The following is a 16,297-nucleotide window of genomic DNA, read 5'->3' on the forward strand; positions in this document are numbered from 1 at the left end:
ATTGGGAGGGCTGTGGATATGGATGTCACCTGAATCTACATTGGGCCCTTGTGCCTAGACAACACCAAATCAACTGATTTCACATGAGTAGCCAGCTCTACTGCCTAGTTAGTGGCAGGTGTTAAATTTACGGACCCTTATCCAATACATGTATTTATATGCCTGAAACTATTACTTACTATTTGCACTTAAATAATAAGTACAGGGTACAGCAGCCAAAAGGTTAAAAAAAAGAAACTCACGCTTGTGTCCAACCGCAGGAGACCACAATTATGCTGAAATTATGTGAAAACACACTGCATTCTGGATAAAAAAACATATGGTTAAGTCTGAAAAAAAAAATTCTAAAATTGCACTTGTACCCGCTTGAAGAAAGATGAAGAAAGTTGAGGACCGGTCCATGGTGCTTGCACAGAAATGCCCCAGGCTCGTACAGTTTACTGCAAATAGGAAGCACTGGCCCAGGACATGCCTAACATTTTGCATCCCGCAGTGATTCATAATTTCCTTCTCCTTTCAAAAGGGAGGAAAATTGCAAAATTGCAGGTGCTTTTCTGCCTGGAGATGAAAGCTTGGACTGAGAAAAAGTTTGATTTGGGTACTAGAAAGGGGGCTCACAGGAAAAGGGAAAGGAATGTCTGGAATAAAGTTTTAGAAATTGTTGGGCTGGGTGGCACAACATTAGAAATCATTATTTTAATTTATTTATTTTAAAAAAATCATTATTTTAAGAAAATTCTAACAAGCAAGTAAAACAATATGGCAAGGGTGGCTTATTTGACGTACAGCCAATCCTGAACTCATTTGAAAACTTTGCAACAGGTATATTTAAATTTTTCATCTTACACAAAGTCAGCCTGTTTTGACACTTTATCACCAACAATAATAGACCAGTAAACTGGAAGATGAGGTTCAATGTTGATAAATGCAAGGTTATGCATGTTGGTAGAAAGAATATAAATGCATGTGATACACTAAATGGTACTATATTGGGGGTATCCTTATTTGAGAAAGATCTGTGGATTTTTGTAGACTAAAGCAAATAAAGTTCTGTCTTGCATTAAAAAAGGCCATTAACTAAAGTGTAAGGCCTCACCTAAAGTATGCAGTGCAATGTTGGCATTCGTCCTTAAGACTAAGGTTGGGGTTGTTTTCTCTGGAAAAAAAAGTGATTTCTGAGGGGACGATTACTCTTTACAAGTACATTAAAGGACATTATAGACAAATAGCAGGGGGTTTGTTCCCCATAGAAAGGACCACTGCACCAGAGGCCACCCCTTTATATTGGAGGAACAAATCTTTCATTTGAAGCAGTGTGGTGGTTCTTCACAGTGAGGTTGTGGAATGCCCTGCCAGGTGATGTTGAGATGGCTGACTCTATTAATGAGTGCCTTGGATGATTTCTAGAACAGGCACAATATCCAAGACTAGTGATAGGCGAATTTGCGCGATTCACCGCCGGCGAATAAATTTGTGAAACGGGAGCGAAAAAACGAATGCTGGCATCAAAAACAAATGACGGCGTCAAAAAAAACAGACACTGGGGTCAAAAACAGCCGCTGGCATCAAAAACGAGAAGTTATCGTTGTTTCGCGCATTTCACAGGAAATTCGCGAATTTTTTGGCGAAGCAAAACAGCGCAAATTCGCCCATCACTATCCAAGACTATTGGGATCTTAAGCTCTATAGTAAGCTAGTAAAACTATTGGTATATAAAGTTAAATATGCAAGTTTACATATACTGTAGGTTTGTATTATTAATAATTAATATGTTCCCAGATAGTCTAATGGAGTAGTCAACATCAACATTGTGAACAAAGCCATTAATAGTTACATAGTCCCTTGCATCATCATTTGAAGCCCATTTTGCAGAATTACAACTGATGCCAGGCACTGGCAAAACAGGTTCCTTGGCACCATGCAGATCAGCCCTAAGTTCACATCAATTCTTTTGTGGGACAGTTGACGGTTCATTTGCTTGATTAGCATGTTCAATAACAATTGCATCACCTCCTTGTTTTAATAACCGTCTTCTACATATTACCCGTGAAGGCAGTTTTCAGTCTTTTTTATGACTTGTTTGAAATTTTCTGCACCACATATTCTTTTTTACCACCAGTCATAATGAAAGTATGCCCCACCCCCATAATTCCCCTCACTTGTCATGAAACCAACCAGCATCAACCCTCTCAACAACCCTGCTGGATATACACAACTTACCTTTATCTTCTCCACATCCCCCCTCCCTGCTTGCTGATAGACTTACAGACATTTCAGACCTAGACTAGGGAGACAGAAATGCTATGTGCCTAGTGCTTACCCAATACATTGTGCCTCTTCTGCTTACCCCTATTTCAAGCCCTGAGACTAGCAGCCCTCCCAAGTAAAATATACACATTGTCAAGCAGCAAGGTTGTATAGTATATATATAGTGGTCAATTGTGACACCTTGAAAGCTGCACTTCTAATATTAAAGTGAAACCTAGGGGACATGGGCCCATACCACTTGCACAGGTGTGATAATACAAGTGGTAGCATCTGATGTAATATATTTGGGTTATACAGATAATTTAAGAAACATTGATATTTCATCAAGTGCCAGAATGAGAGAGCTCTGGAAACTGGAATTTATAGAAGAAATGCAAAGAAAAATTCTTCCCTGTATCTGTATGAGCCATGTATGACCTTGGACTTTGTCTGTGAATCACATTGGCACCACTTCCCAAGATCTGGAACTTTGAATGTAAACTCTACATTTGTCATCCAAAGGTAGAAATTCTCTGCAATCTTTGGCATGAATTTATTTCTCTTGATTCTAAAATGAAGCTTTTTGGTCACCTCTGTTCTCTTCCTTAAAATACCCATACTTTTTTTTATATAGTTTTTATTTTGCTTTTGCTGATCCATTTTAATCTGGATGCTCTGGACTTGAGGCCTGATGTATGAATTTATATGTGAAGGCTAAATCCTTGAATACCTTACTGGTAAATTGAAGGCCATTTTAAGTGGCAATAACTCTAGGCATTCCATGTCTAGCTAGAATTGACTTAGCATGCTTGACTACTTATTCAGCTTGCAAATCTCTTAGCTTTGCCTTTTCAGGATAGATTGAGAAGTAGTCCATAACTGCTAGATAGTGTCCCCTAAAATTGAATCCATACCAATTTTCTCCCAAGTAGAGACTATATCAATGTAGGGGTCTTTTGGCAGTTAAAGGTGAAGACCCACCAAGCTACTGGTAGCAGCTACTTGTCACGGCTACAAAATAGATCATAACATCACTAGCGCAACTTCGCAAACGATCGGTAACTTGTGCGCAACTTCGGATCTTCGTGAATTTGCACAGCCCTAGCGAAGTGCGGCGAAGCCAACGTAAGTAAATTTGCCCCTATGTGGGTTATTTATTGAAGATTGAGTTGATTTTTACTTAAATTCAAGTTTTCAAGGGTATTTTTCAGTCAGAACTTGAATTCTCAGGTAATAAAATAAGCTTGAATTTTTCGAGTTTTATTATACCCCAACCTGGAAATAGCTAGAATCCTAAAAAACTTGGCTACAACCTGTAGAGGTCACATAAAAGTCAATGGCAGAGGTCCCATTAAACATTTCAGATGTTAGCCTTTGTGATGTTCAAGTTTTTTTTCGGTGGGTTTTGCTTGAAAACTTGATTAATTCGAGCATTTCAAGGTTTTTTTTTTCATACGAGTTTTTCTTAAAATCGAAACAAACAAGTTGTGAGTTCATCCAAGGTATAAAAAAAACCTCACATACCTCTAAAACTTGACCTTTGATAAATAACCCCCTATGTGTGTTTTAGCAGAGGCAGAGTATTGTCTATGGCAAGTTATTTTTTTTCTTCACCCTTATTGTAATGCTTTTGGCAAGCCTGACACCGATTTGGTAGTTTGTGCAACATCTTCATCTATGGTAGGCCTGTAAAGACGTGTGCTTTCTTTTTTGGCTTTCTATATTCCCACGTGCCATTCATGAAGCCTTGATAAAATGAATTTGATCATTGAGGAAATAATTACACTTCTAGATACTCTGAGCAGGGCACCATCGATTTCAGAGAATTCATGAAGAAATTGTTATTATGCAACAGAAACACCTGATGGTGCATTATTGTTCTTACTGGTATGCTTCACTGATGTGTAGCCTTGCCTATTTGAAACCATAGGGCGTGACTAACTCTGAAAGTTGTCATAACTAAGTTGACATGTTCAGATATGTTATCAGTGAAGGTATTTTCTGAAGTCTTCCTATTCAGATAAACACATGATAGGGTGTCTGCTACAACCAAGTTCAGAACAGAACTGAATTCAAGGTGGGGCTTCACCTATGACCTTTCACACAATAGTAATAAATGGTTTGTGTCTCTGCTTGAAACTCATGACCATACAAATATTTGTAAAATTTTCACAGCCAGTTCTTTCTTTTCTGTTCGTGTATATAAAAATTCTCTGTATGCATAAGCCACTGGCAGCCAAGAATCATGTGTTTTTTTAAGAAGAATCAAGGAAGGAAGGATCAAAATACTGTAGTACTGGACTTGTTGTTAAGGATTTCTTAATGTCTTGTAGCTTAGCATTATGATATTCATTCCATTTCCAGTCAGTTTTTGCTTTCAAATAGTTTATTTTGCATTGTTACTATTTGCCAAATTGAGTATAAATTTGTCCACAAACTTAATCATTCCTGTTAAGCAGTGTATGTCTTTCTTAAATTGTTGAACAGGCATATATTTTATTGCAGCTAAACTGCAAATAACTGAATTTCTATCCTTTAAGCTTTAGATTGTTTTGACTACTTCTTACAAGTACTAACATCATGCTCCAGTCTAACATCATGCTTCTGTACGTCTTTACCCCACACAAGCATATCATTCATATAAACTGCTGTTCCAGGTATACCTTCCATCATTTGGTGAATAGCACAATGAAACCCTTCTGGTGCTGAACTAAACCCAATGGGTAGGGGCTGAAGACAAAAGTTCTCTTCTAGCAGGCATTTTATATATATATATATACATGTGTGTGTGTGTGTGTATATATAGAAAACAAAGAGAACGGACCGCTATTGCTCACCGCTACTCCTGACCAGGTGCTCTGTCGAGCAGTGTCCCCACTGCAAATATCCAATGAACTCGAAACAGGCAGACGGCACTTCTGGAAAGGGTTTTATTGGGGTTACTGCTGTGGAACCTTACGCGTTTCGGGAGTAAATCCCTTAATCATAGGTCATATGATTAAGGGATTTACTCCCGAAACGCGTAAGGTTCCACAGCAGTAACCCCAATAAAACCCTTTCCAGAAGTGCCGTCTGCCTGTTTCGAGTTCATTGTGTGTGTGTGTATATATACACAAAAGCCATGAATATCCTGTAAATCCTGTAAATTATATCCTTATAAACGGTGAGTAGTGATGTCATCAGTTATAAACGGTGAGTAGGGATGTCATTTCTGTCACATGACTCACTAAAATTTGTGTATTATAATAAATAAAGTACCCCCAGTTGTAAAATATGAGGATATTAGAAGTTGCCTCGGAGTTCCATGACCTGTATAAAAACACTCGGCCTTCGGCCTCGTGTTTTTATATGGTCATGAAACTCCTCTGTAACTAATAATATCCTTATATTTTACAAGAGGGGGTACTTTATTCACTATATATATATATATATATATATATATATATATATATATATATATATATATATATATATATATATATAACAAACAAAGGAAAGTTGTGCTCACCACTATTTTTTAAAACCATTAGGCGGCGGTGCAATGAGGCTGTGACCACAAAATACATATAGTCAAACACAAGAGTCCTCTGCACACTCGAGTTTGACTATATATATATATATATATATATATATATATATATATATATATAGTTCCAGCTGTGGTGCACTCCAGTCAAGCATTCTCTTCATGCCTGGGTGCTGTCAAATGTATTGTAGATAGTAGCTCCCCAAAATTGACGCACTCCAGGGCTTCATAATGCAGTTTAGAAAAGAAAATTTATTGTCAACGTTTCGGTCCAGTTCTGGGCCTTTCTCAAGACATAACAATGTATTGAGAAGACCTATATACACGTATATATATATATATATATATATATATATATATATATATATATATATATATATATATATATATATATATATATACACACATCGGTAAATGGACAGCACCACATCTCCAGAAAGCTGACTTGTAGCTGCCCCTGTGCTCGGTATAGAGTCCATATAGACTTGAACAAAAAACCAGCACCGAGGGACTTTTTGTGCAAAACAACTTCTGTATTAGTTACATTGTGTGTAAAACCGACGTTTCGGTCGCTTTTGGGTGCTGTTTTTTGTTCAAGTCTATATATATATATATATATATATATATATATATATATATATATATATATATATATATTATATACACACAAACAAATCCACGAGAAGCCGGCACTCTCAATATAGTATGCCTGGGTGCACGATCATCATATATATATGAAATTAATTGATCATTATCAGTTGGCTGGTTATAGGAACTTGAAAATTGGCAAACTTGGCAAGTGAAAACTTGTTTGCCAGGCTCCATACTCCAAAGGGCATAGGGATGACTTCCAGAATGTGAGCTTCAGTCATGTCATATGCCCTCATTGACCCTGCGGATTTGTTTTTAGAAAGTAGGGGTTGGGGCAGAAGGGGGATGAAGAAAACAAGCTGTATAAAGGACAGGAGTGGGATATAAGTGCCGGCAGTGGTTTATATGACTGCACTGCACTGGTGGCTCAACGGCTGTGTGGGGTCCACTGCTACCTCTGGCTGCCTGTGTGGTGGTCCAGTATGTGACTGTGTGTGAGCTAAGCTGATGACGCTACATCTGACAGTGGTGCGGTGGTGGGGGGGGCAGAGTACTTGTGAGGGTTTTGGGGTTTTTTTCTGAGATGAGGTAGGTTTTTCAACAAGCACATCTTTTTTTACAATGGGTGAACAACATGTGGCTTCTTTTTCTGCAAGTTCAGTGCTTTAGGCACATTAGTCTTCTGCTACAGAAACCCACTAGCACACAAAGCAGCAGATTCCATAAGTGAGGAGGTGGAGCCACAGCTTAGTAAAGGGCAAACAGGGACAAAAACAAAAGGCACATGTAACTGCGTATCTGATCACCCCTCAGTGTTCCAGTTGTAACCCCCCCATCCCAGCCCTTAGTTCTATTTTTCACTATGAATCCTATGGAGGGCAGGCTGCAGGAGCACCTAACTATACTTTCTTCTTTATAAATGACAAGTCATGCTGTGCCACTTCCCTAAGATGGCCGCCCTAGGATTGGGCCCACAAGTACCTATAACATACATATGATCCTGCTGTATGTTGGTCTTGCACGAGATGTCATTTTGCATGTGGAGATCTCCAGCTACTACATTTTTTCTTAATTTTATTAGGGGTGCTGCTGTCATGATACAAGGTGAAAATTGGCCCTAGTGAATGTGATTGTGACTTTAGATTGTTTGCTCCACTGAGGTAGGGATGGGTGTGTGTGATGATGATGTGAATGATGTACAAATGTGTCAGTGCTACACAAATAGATTATAATCATATTATAATGATAAGTAAATTCTCTAAAGCTACACCAAGTTCAGTTCAAATATGGGACCAGAACAAGATAGCTTCCAATTCATTAAGTATGAATGTGGCACTCCTTTTACATTAGTTTGTGTCATTATTGTTCATTATGCCTTTGTTTATCATAACTCCTCTGTTTCTCCCCCCCCTCCCTCCATCACCTCACAGAGCTATCCTCCGTAATAGCCAGTAGGAGGAGCAAGTAATAACAGCAGTTAACATTTTTTACTTCTGGGAATGCAGGTATCAGTGCTGTGTGATTCCTAATGGAACGTGACAGTTTTACATTTGTTGCACATATTCTTAGTGGATGGCTGCTCTGGTAAGCTTGCACATTTATTTATGCCAAAGATACAAATACTCTTTGAACATTAACGGTGTCCAGTTATCAATTTTACTGCTTTACATTTTTGTCTATTACAACATTAATAATGTACTATAAAGAAATGTTTTCTCTAATGTATGTTGCACCCTTGTACCACTAGAAATTTGAAAGGATGTCAACGTCTCTAAAATGTTGTTTTAAGGAGTTACATGTAAAGAAGGACAAAGTCCCAGCTTTGGTTTTGAGTCATTTGTTTTGCAAAACACTTTCATCCTAAAACAGTACCAAAAAGTAACTTCTTTTGTTGATTTAGGTGTAAATTTTTCTTTGTTAAATATGTTTTTCGAAGATTTACAACGTTGCTTTAAATGTAAATTTTGTAAGTCTGTTTAGTAAAGTAACACTTGACGATTACAGCGTACAAATATGTATGTGTCTGTATATGTCTGTATCCTTTTATGTATATAGCAGTATGTATACATGCAGCGCTGTACAGCAGAATAATACATTAGTAGAGCAAACAGTCCGTAAATAGAATAATAATTACACATACATACAAGGTACAATTACCTTAAAGATAGTGCTAAGTGTTAAAAAGACAAGCAGTAGTAGGTCCCTGTCCCATAGAGCTTATAATCCAAGTATACACAGTTTACAGGCAGAAATAGGAGGGCAATAAGTGAGTGCCAATATTATGTTGTTTAAAATGTGTTTATAAGATTTTTTTTTTAATAATTCTTAAAATTCACTGGATATGTGCTTCTAAAATGTAATCACACAGCTAGAAATATAACCTTATTACCAAAATAAATTGATTATGATATAACTTTGATGTTTTGCCATTGTCCAAGTTTAGGACTGCAAAGCTATTTTACCACTAGTTATAAACAAAAATGCGGCATTGATGTGGAGTTTATCATGGACATGGATTTAAGATAGACAGACAGACACATAGATACGTTTATTTGGATTCTTTGTTGCAGTTTGTGCATGGTACTGGATAAGCAAAAAGTAACTTCAGACTACAGACAGTGCACCTAACATTTGCCAAGTACAACTTGAAGTACTGACTAGTTTAGCCTGCACCTCAGGTTGTGAAAAAATGTGTTAGGTGATAAGTGCCCTTTAAATTCTGGCCAAATATAGATGTACTTATCTTCTGGTATCTCAAACAATAAGGAAAATAATTTTAGTGTTCTAGTGTCTGCACATGGCAGACTAGCAGTACATTTGCTTATGTCTATATGGTTTGATAACTGTCAAAGCATTAGTAAAAAGGGTACGATCTTGGGAGTAGCTGGGGAAAATAAATAGTTCATTATCTAGTTGTGTAAGTTTAAGATAATAAGCAATTACCTTATGCTATGTTAAACAACTTAATACGTGTAGGTATGTAGGTATATATATATATATATATATATATATATATATATATATATATATCTAGTTCAGTTTCTTGCATGGTGTGGCTGAGTTTTTGCAGTTTTATATGGGAGACAGATACGGGAGTAAGTGGCACATACAGGATTAATTCTTTATTATTTATTTTGTCACGCAACCGGATGGATTGAAATCAGGGAATAAGTTCCTGTTGAGGTAAAATGAGGTTAGCTATGAATAGTGGAAATTATCTGTGCTATTCAAAGAATGCTGTGTGACTACAACTTTAGGGGGAGTCATTAGGGAAAGTTAGGACTTCTTATAGAGAGAATGGGGCATTCCTTTAGAGCAGACGTGGGAGAGGGAAATTCAGGTGGTTTACCATTAGTTGGAAAGAAGAAGTGGCCATTAGCGAGCATTTTAAGGACTAGAGACAATGTGAAGTTCATTCAGGGAATTTACAAAGTGGTGTTTTCCCTTCACTTTTGCATTCAACATTTACCAATACATTGATGTGTTTGAGCTCTAAGAACTGAGAGAGATCTTGCTAAGTCTTCTTATTTGGTATTAATAATTGCTCTTTATAGATCAGTGAATTACATTCTGAAATTGAATTGCAATTTGCCACAGAATATAATTTTCTATATCATACTAAAGGGTAATTTTAAAGTTGAACAACCCCTCTATGGTTGCCTTGATAAACATATTACACTTGTCAGTATTTCTATGCAGGTTTATTTTCCCTATACAGAAATTATAGAAAAAGATAACCTTTTGGTTAAACGGAACCAGAAACCCCCCCCCCCCCTACACAGATTCTTTTACAGTACCAACTGAAAACTTTTATTCAGTGCAGTTTACATATAGGTTGTATGACACAGATGTTCCTTAATAGTTTAAAATGCAGTTTGTAAAACTTGCGGCTTTTTGAATAGAGTTGCTATATGCAGGAATGTTGGATTAGAAGCCTCTTGGCTTTCATTGTCTATTCCAAAGTAATAACTATTGGTTGATTTAAGTGTTTTTAAAATCCATCATCTTATCTGATAAGGGCATTGAAAGATGTCTGACAGCAGTGACCAGTGAAAGGGTACCTGTACCCAAGTCATGTGTTGCACAATATTGGAGAACCTCTTTTACGATTTTTACAGTGGATATTTCTCCCAGACCACCTACCATTGGACATCAATAGAAATTTTAAAATTGAACAGCTCCACCCTGACTTCAATTGGACAGCACTATCCGGAATTCTATAAAAGTACCTTTATTTGCAAACATGGGCACTATGGTATAGTGGTCTGCACAACTGTTCAGTATTGCCAGGAGTAGCATAGCAAGAGAAATGTAACTCTTTGCACATTTGGTAGGACCAGGGGCGATCCTGGCCCCTCCTTCGCCTGAGGCAGCAGCAGTTGCTGCTGCCCCCCCCCTCCCCCGGAAATTCGCTCTTAAAGTACCAGGAGCAGCATTTTTGCTGCCCCTGGTACCTAGTGGGGCGCTGCTGCCTGAGGCGACAGCCTCAACTCGCCTCATTGGCAAAGCACCCCTGGGTAGGACAATGTGCAAAATGAAAAAAAAAAAACCTTCACAGTTGTAAATGAGCCCTTGACATTAGTAGCAACATCGAATTTCATAAAATCCCTATAAATCCAAAAAGTCAGAGCTTATTAAGAAAGCAAGCAATAGTTACCAGGAGTGGCTACAGAAATCGGATGAGGTGTGTACATATTTTCTTTTTACGATCATGAGCAAGTTATTGTATTAATTAAACCAACAGGAATTAATATATACGGCTATGGAAATATTTTAAACTTGAGCCTGCACTCCAGTGCCCTATTGTGACATAGGATTGCATCACCAGTAGAAATCACTCACGTTATTTAACAAAATTAGTATTGTTTCCCCTAACTAGGAATGCAGACCCACACCTTAGCCACACCTTAGCCCACACCTCTGGTCAAAAATGTTGCTATGATTAGGTGCCCTTTAAGAACCAAGGCATATGGGAAGATTCTGAGTATTTTTCTTGCCTGTACAAAGTGTCCAAAATCACCCTCCATTGACCCTTACAAGAATCCCCTGAATTCACCTGTGTTAGAGAATTTCTTTTAAAAAGGGCAGGCCAGATGTCATTTAACAATCTTCTTATTTGAATTCATAAGGGAGAAGTATCTGGTTATGTTAATAAAATAAAAGCATTTTATTTATATATTTTTTTCATCATACAGTACTAGGTTTTAGGTGGAAGGTAGTTTTTTTTTAACAAACAAGGGAAAGTTGTGCTCACCACTAATTTTTAAACCATTAAGCGATGGTGCAATGAAGCTGTGACTACAAAATTCATATTTATTTATTTAAATAAATAAATAAAGTATCCCAGGGCCAATTCCACATATACTACCCCAGAACACATGACATGATAAATTCAGTTGCTGTTATTTGTATTACTTTCCAAAACACCTTGCAGGATAGATGTAGAGCATGTTCCATGTATAAAACCCATGGCATGTGACAAGGTGAATGCAATGCCAATTTACTATCTAATGTCCCCAGAGCACATCAGGATAAATACAGTAGCAGTTCTTTGTATAATAACACCAGAACAAATGGCAGAATAAATGCAGGGGCAATTCTATGTATAAAATCCCCATAACACAGGAAAGGATAGATACTGAGTTAGTTGTATGTACAGTATAATAACCCCAGAACAAATGGAAGGATAAATACAGTGGCAACCTCTTGTTTTTTTTAAGAAAACACATGGCAGGATAAATAAAGTGCCAGTTCCATATTTATTGTAGGAAAGTCATTGGTGTTTTGGGGAGGCTTAGCCTACCAAAGCCTTCAATAAAATATGTCTATGGTTTTGGTATAAATTAGTTTAAATGAAAATGTTTCTTTTTGGGCTAAATAAAATCATCAAATCAAATTAGTTAAAATGAAAATGTTTCTTTTTGGGCTGAATAAAATCATCAAAATACTGGTGTTTAGAAAGAAGCTAAGTTCAATGGTGTGGAAAAACTTAGATATTTAGTAGAATGCAGCTAATAGAAGATGAGTATAAATTACTTAAAGGGATCCTGTCATCTGAAAACATGTTTTTTTCAAAACGCCCCAGTTAATAGTGCTACTCCAGCAGATTTCTGCACTGAAATCCATTTCTCAAAAGAGCAAACAGATTTTTTATATTCAATTTTGAAATCTGACATGGGGCTAGACATTTTGTCAATTTCCCAGCTGCCCCTGGTCATGTGACTTGTGCCTGCACTTTAGGAGAGAAATGCTTTCTGGCAGGCTGCTGTTTTTCCTTCTCAATGTAACTGAATGCGTCTGGGACATGGGTTTTTACTATTGTTGTTCTTAGATATACGAGGCAGCTGTTATCTTGTGTTAGGTAGTTGTTATCTGGTTACCTTCCCATTGTTCTTTTGTTTGGCTGCTGGGGGGAAAAAGGAAGGGGGTGATATCACTCTAACTTGCAGTACAGCAGTAAAGAGTGATTGAAGTTTATCAGAGCACAAGTCACATGACTTGGGGCAGCTGGGAAATTGACAAAATGTCAAATACCTGTATCTAGAGTATGTTCCATATTTTACATTTTTTATAAATGAATGCTTATTTAACAGTAACAAAGCCCATTATATTCTCATTCTCCCTTATGAACCTTAATTGTTTCTCTATACGATTTCCTCTCCTCCAACCTTGCAAAACAGAAATTGTTGAAACAAACATGAGTACCCCAGGGTATTTTGCACTTCACGGTAATTCCTCAGAGTAACCATATTGTATTGTTTGTTTCCAGAGTAACTGTTGAACTGGCTTTATGTTTAAAACATACAGTACATTTGATATATATATATATATATATATATATATATATATATATATCTATATATCTATATATATCTATATATATATATATATATATATATATATATATATATATATGTATATATGTATATATATATGTATGTATATAAATTAATTGCTGTATTGTTGCTGTATTGCTGGCTACACACTATAAATAGGAAAACTTTAGTTTGGTGAGACATCATGGAATTGCTGTTAAAACATTTTTAAGCCTAAAAATAAAGTTTCAACAAATAAAATTAATTATAATTCTAAGGAACTTTCCAGTATACATTAATTACAGATTTTCTGTATAAGGAAAGGCAGGAGTCACAAACTTCCACCTTAGATTGATAACATCTAAAGGCAGGACAGACGTTAGAGTCCAGGTGGGAAGGTTCATCTTATTAGGGTTAGCTCAATTCAGAGTGATGGAGACAGAATTTTGGGTTCCCTTATAAAGATAGAGAGAGATAGAAAGAGAGTCTGTAGGTATAGCAAAAAATACAAATTAAAAATATGTCACATAAATATTAGAGACACATAATATTCTGTGTAAAAATATAAGGCATAGAGAACACAAGATGACCAAGCTTAATCATCCTTATCTCTACCCTGCAGTTTAGCGTTGCCATGACGTAAATGTTGTCCACGTAGAACATTTTTAGGTGGAGTAGTTTCAATCTATAAGATTCTTTGTGCATGACATGTTATCTGTAAATCTAAGATGTAAACAAGTACAGTAGTCTAAAAACCCCTAGCAGCAATGTGCATTTTTTAAAACTGAGAATTGTGTTCTCTGTGCCTTTGTAATTAACTTCTGGGTCAGCAGCATTTTGTACTCAGAAGCTATTTGAGCATTTCCATTTATTGAGGTTCCCTGAACCCAGTTGCGTTATGTGCAACTGAGTGCTGGAACCCTGCACAATGCAAACATGTACATTGCTGTTAGTGGTTTAATGGGTTTTACATGTTTTTAAATGCACTTCACTATATATAGGACAAGTAGAAATATCAAAGTAGTTCACCCATTAAGACACAGTGTTTGTTTTTATATTGGTGATGAAGCTTCAATGCTTCTGATAACCATTCGTTTATGGATAGAAGCTGCATGGAGGTTACATACAGCACATGGTGTCTGTCTATGTAAAGAATAAATGAAGTGTGGCTGACCTTCACTCAGAGCCCAGTTATTTACAATTTTATATTGGTCAAGGAATGATGGTGTCAGGTACGGTTTGGATTCAAACTCATTTTGGTGGTCATGTTTCCTCTCCCTGCTGCACTCTCAAATCCACCCATCTCAGTAACCTCCAGAGTTCCCAATATTTAACTTAATGGCTTTATACTGTAAGCTTGCTCCCAGCAACTTCTGGTGCTCGATCATTGATGCTCCAAAGTCAGATCTAGCCTTCTATTTGTTGTTCCTGCAAGGGGTGCCCTGGGAGCTGCAACTCCACAAGCATAGGCAAGGTTGCCAAAAGTTGTTAAAGGAGAGGGGGGTGGAGATTAGGGAAAAAAAGAATTAGAATAAAGCAGCCACAGACAGCTAAGATAGCAGATGCTCACCAGGAACTAGAAGACTGGACAGGCAGGAAGAAGGACTGAATAATTATCAACTTGGCACAGGATACAAGGTACAAGATCAATGATAAGAATTTAAAGAATAAATAAACCTTGAAAATATAAAGTAAAATTGACCATTTTTTTTATGTTCATAGCTATTTAGGTTTTTATTAGCTGACAACAATATGAAATTTTGCCTGATCAGTTGCTATAACTGTACAGTTAAATGCAGTCAAAGAGATAGATCTTCAGGAAGAGAACCTGTTCTGGAAGGTGGCAAAAGGCCACCTCTGGTAACTTTAAGGGGCAGATTTATCAAGGGTCGAATTTCGAAGAGAAAAAAACTTCGAATTCGACCAAAGGCTAGTTTGGCATTCGAAGTTGAACGATCGTACTACGATTCGAACTATTTAATTGTACGATCATATGATTTTACAAAAAAATCCTTCGACTTCTCAAAACTTAGCCAAATAATTCTAGGAGGTCCCCATAGGCTAACATAGCAATTCGGCAGGTTTAAGGTGGCGAAGTGTCGCAGTCAACGTTTTTTAAAGAGACAGTACTTCGATTATCGAATGGTCAAATAGTCTAAGCATATTCACTTCGAATGGAAGTCGAATTTGGCCTATTCGATGGTCGAAGTACCCAAAAATTACGAAGTTTTTGAATTTGAAAATTCACTTCGAATTCACTTCGACCCTTAATAAATGTGCCCCCTTGAGCTGAATTTCCTAGCCTGGATTCATATCTGCTAGTGAAGAAAGCACTATTGCGTGCTTTGCACTAGCAACTCCCCTTGATCAGCTTGAAACTAAATTTTAAAGCACAGAAAGAAAGAGGGGGTGGCAGCAGCCCCAGGATTGCAACTACATCTAGCTGTGACCAAATACAAGAAATACGTATGTAAAACATTGTTTGTGTGTTTGTAATGTATGCCATGGGATTCAAATGTCATAACACTGCATGATGAATAAGGTAGTGAATATTTTTCCTTTAAACGAAAAGAACATAATTTCATAATACCATGACTGGGCAGACTATGTATGTACCCAACAGTTACACCTTTTTATGCTGTGTATCAAGAAGTACCTTTAAGCTGTATTGCAACAGAGCTTACCTGAAACCAAATCATGTTTGACCGGAAACTGTTTTGTTTCAATGATAGGGAAAAAATATGTCTAAATCAAATGATTTCATTTTGGGAACACATTGAAACTCAGTGTACACAAAAATCATGCATCTGTGTCTTAAAATTAAAGTTTGCATTTTCTCACCGAAATCAGCTTGAACCCAAGCTGAGGCAATGGTTCTGGGTGCAGGCAGGAGAAGAGACGAATGCCCATGTAGAGGCTGATTTTAGGCCTATGTATTTCAGAAGGCTGATTTCAGCCCCAGTGTGGCTTTAGCCTAAAGCATACCTCCCAACTGTCCCTTTTTTGGAGGGACAGTCCCTCTTTTGACAGCTCAACCCGCAGTCCCTCATTTCTACCGGAAAGTCCCTCTTTTCTCTGCACTGAACAGCCAGAAAAAGAAACAAAGTTTCTCACTTAA

General features: G+C 37.1%; 1 protein-coding gene across 8 annotated transcripts in view; it reads left to right on the forward strand.

Moving 5' to 3' along the window:
- The window catches only part of st3gal4.L (ST3 beta-galactoside alpha-2,3-sialyltransferase 4 L homeolog), a 97,088-nt gene that overhangs the window by 51,707 nt on the left and 29,084 nt on the right, over positions 1-16,297 (forward strand). Inside the window, exon 1 of one of the 8 annotated variants that reach the window (XM_018224619.2) lies at positions 7,812-7,948. The exons of 6 other annotated variants lie outside the window; for them this stretch is intronic. In XM_018224619.2, the coding sequence (XP_018080108.1) occupies positions 7,937-7,948 (12 nt within the window). In that variant the 5' untranslated portion in view covers positions 7,812-7,936. Of the gene's footprint in view, positions 1-7,811; positions 7,949-14,764; positions 14,818-16,297 lie in introns of those variants that run through there. One more of the 8 variants, NM_001095993.1, reaches the window with a different exon arrangement.

This window comes from Xenopus laevis, chromosome 7L (genome assembly GCF_017654675.1).
Source record: "Xenopus laevis strain J_2021 chromosome 7L, Xenopus_laevis_v10.1, whole genome shotgun sequence".
NCBI lineage: Eukaryota > Metazoa > Chordata > Amphibia > Anura > Pipidae > Xenopus > Xenopus laevis.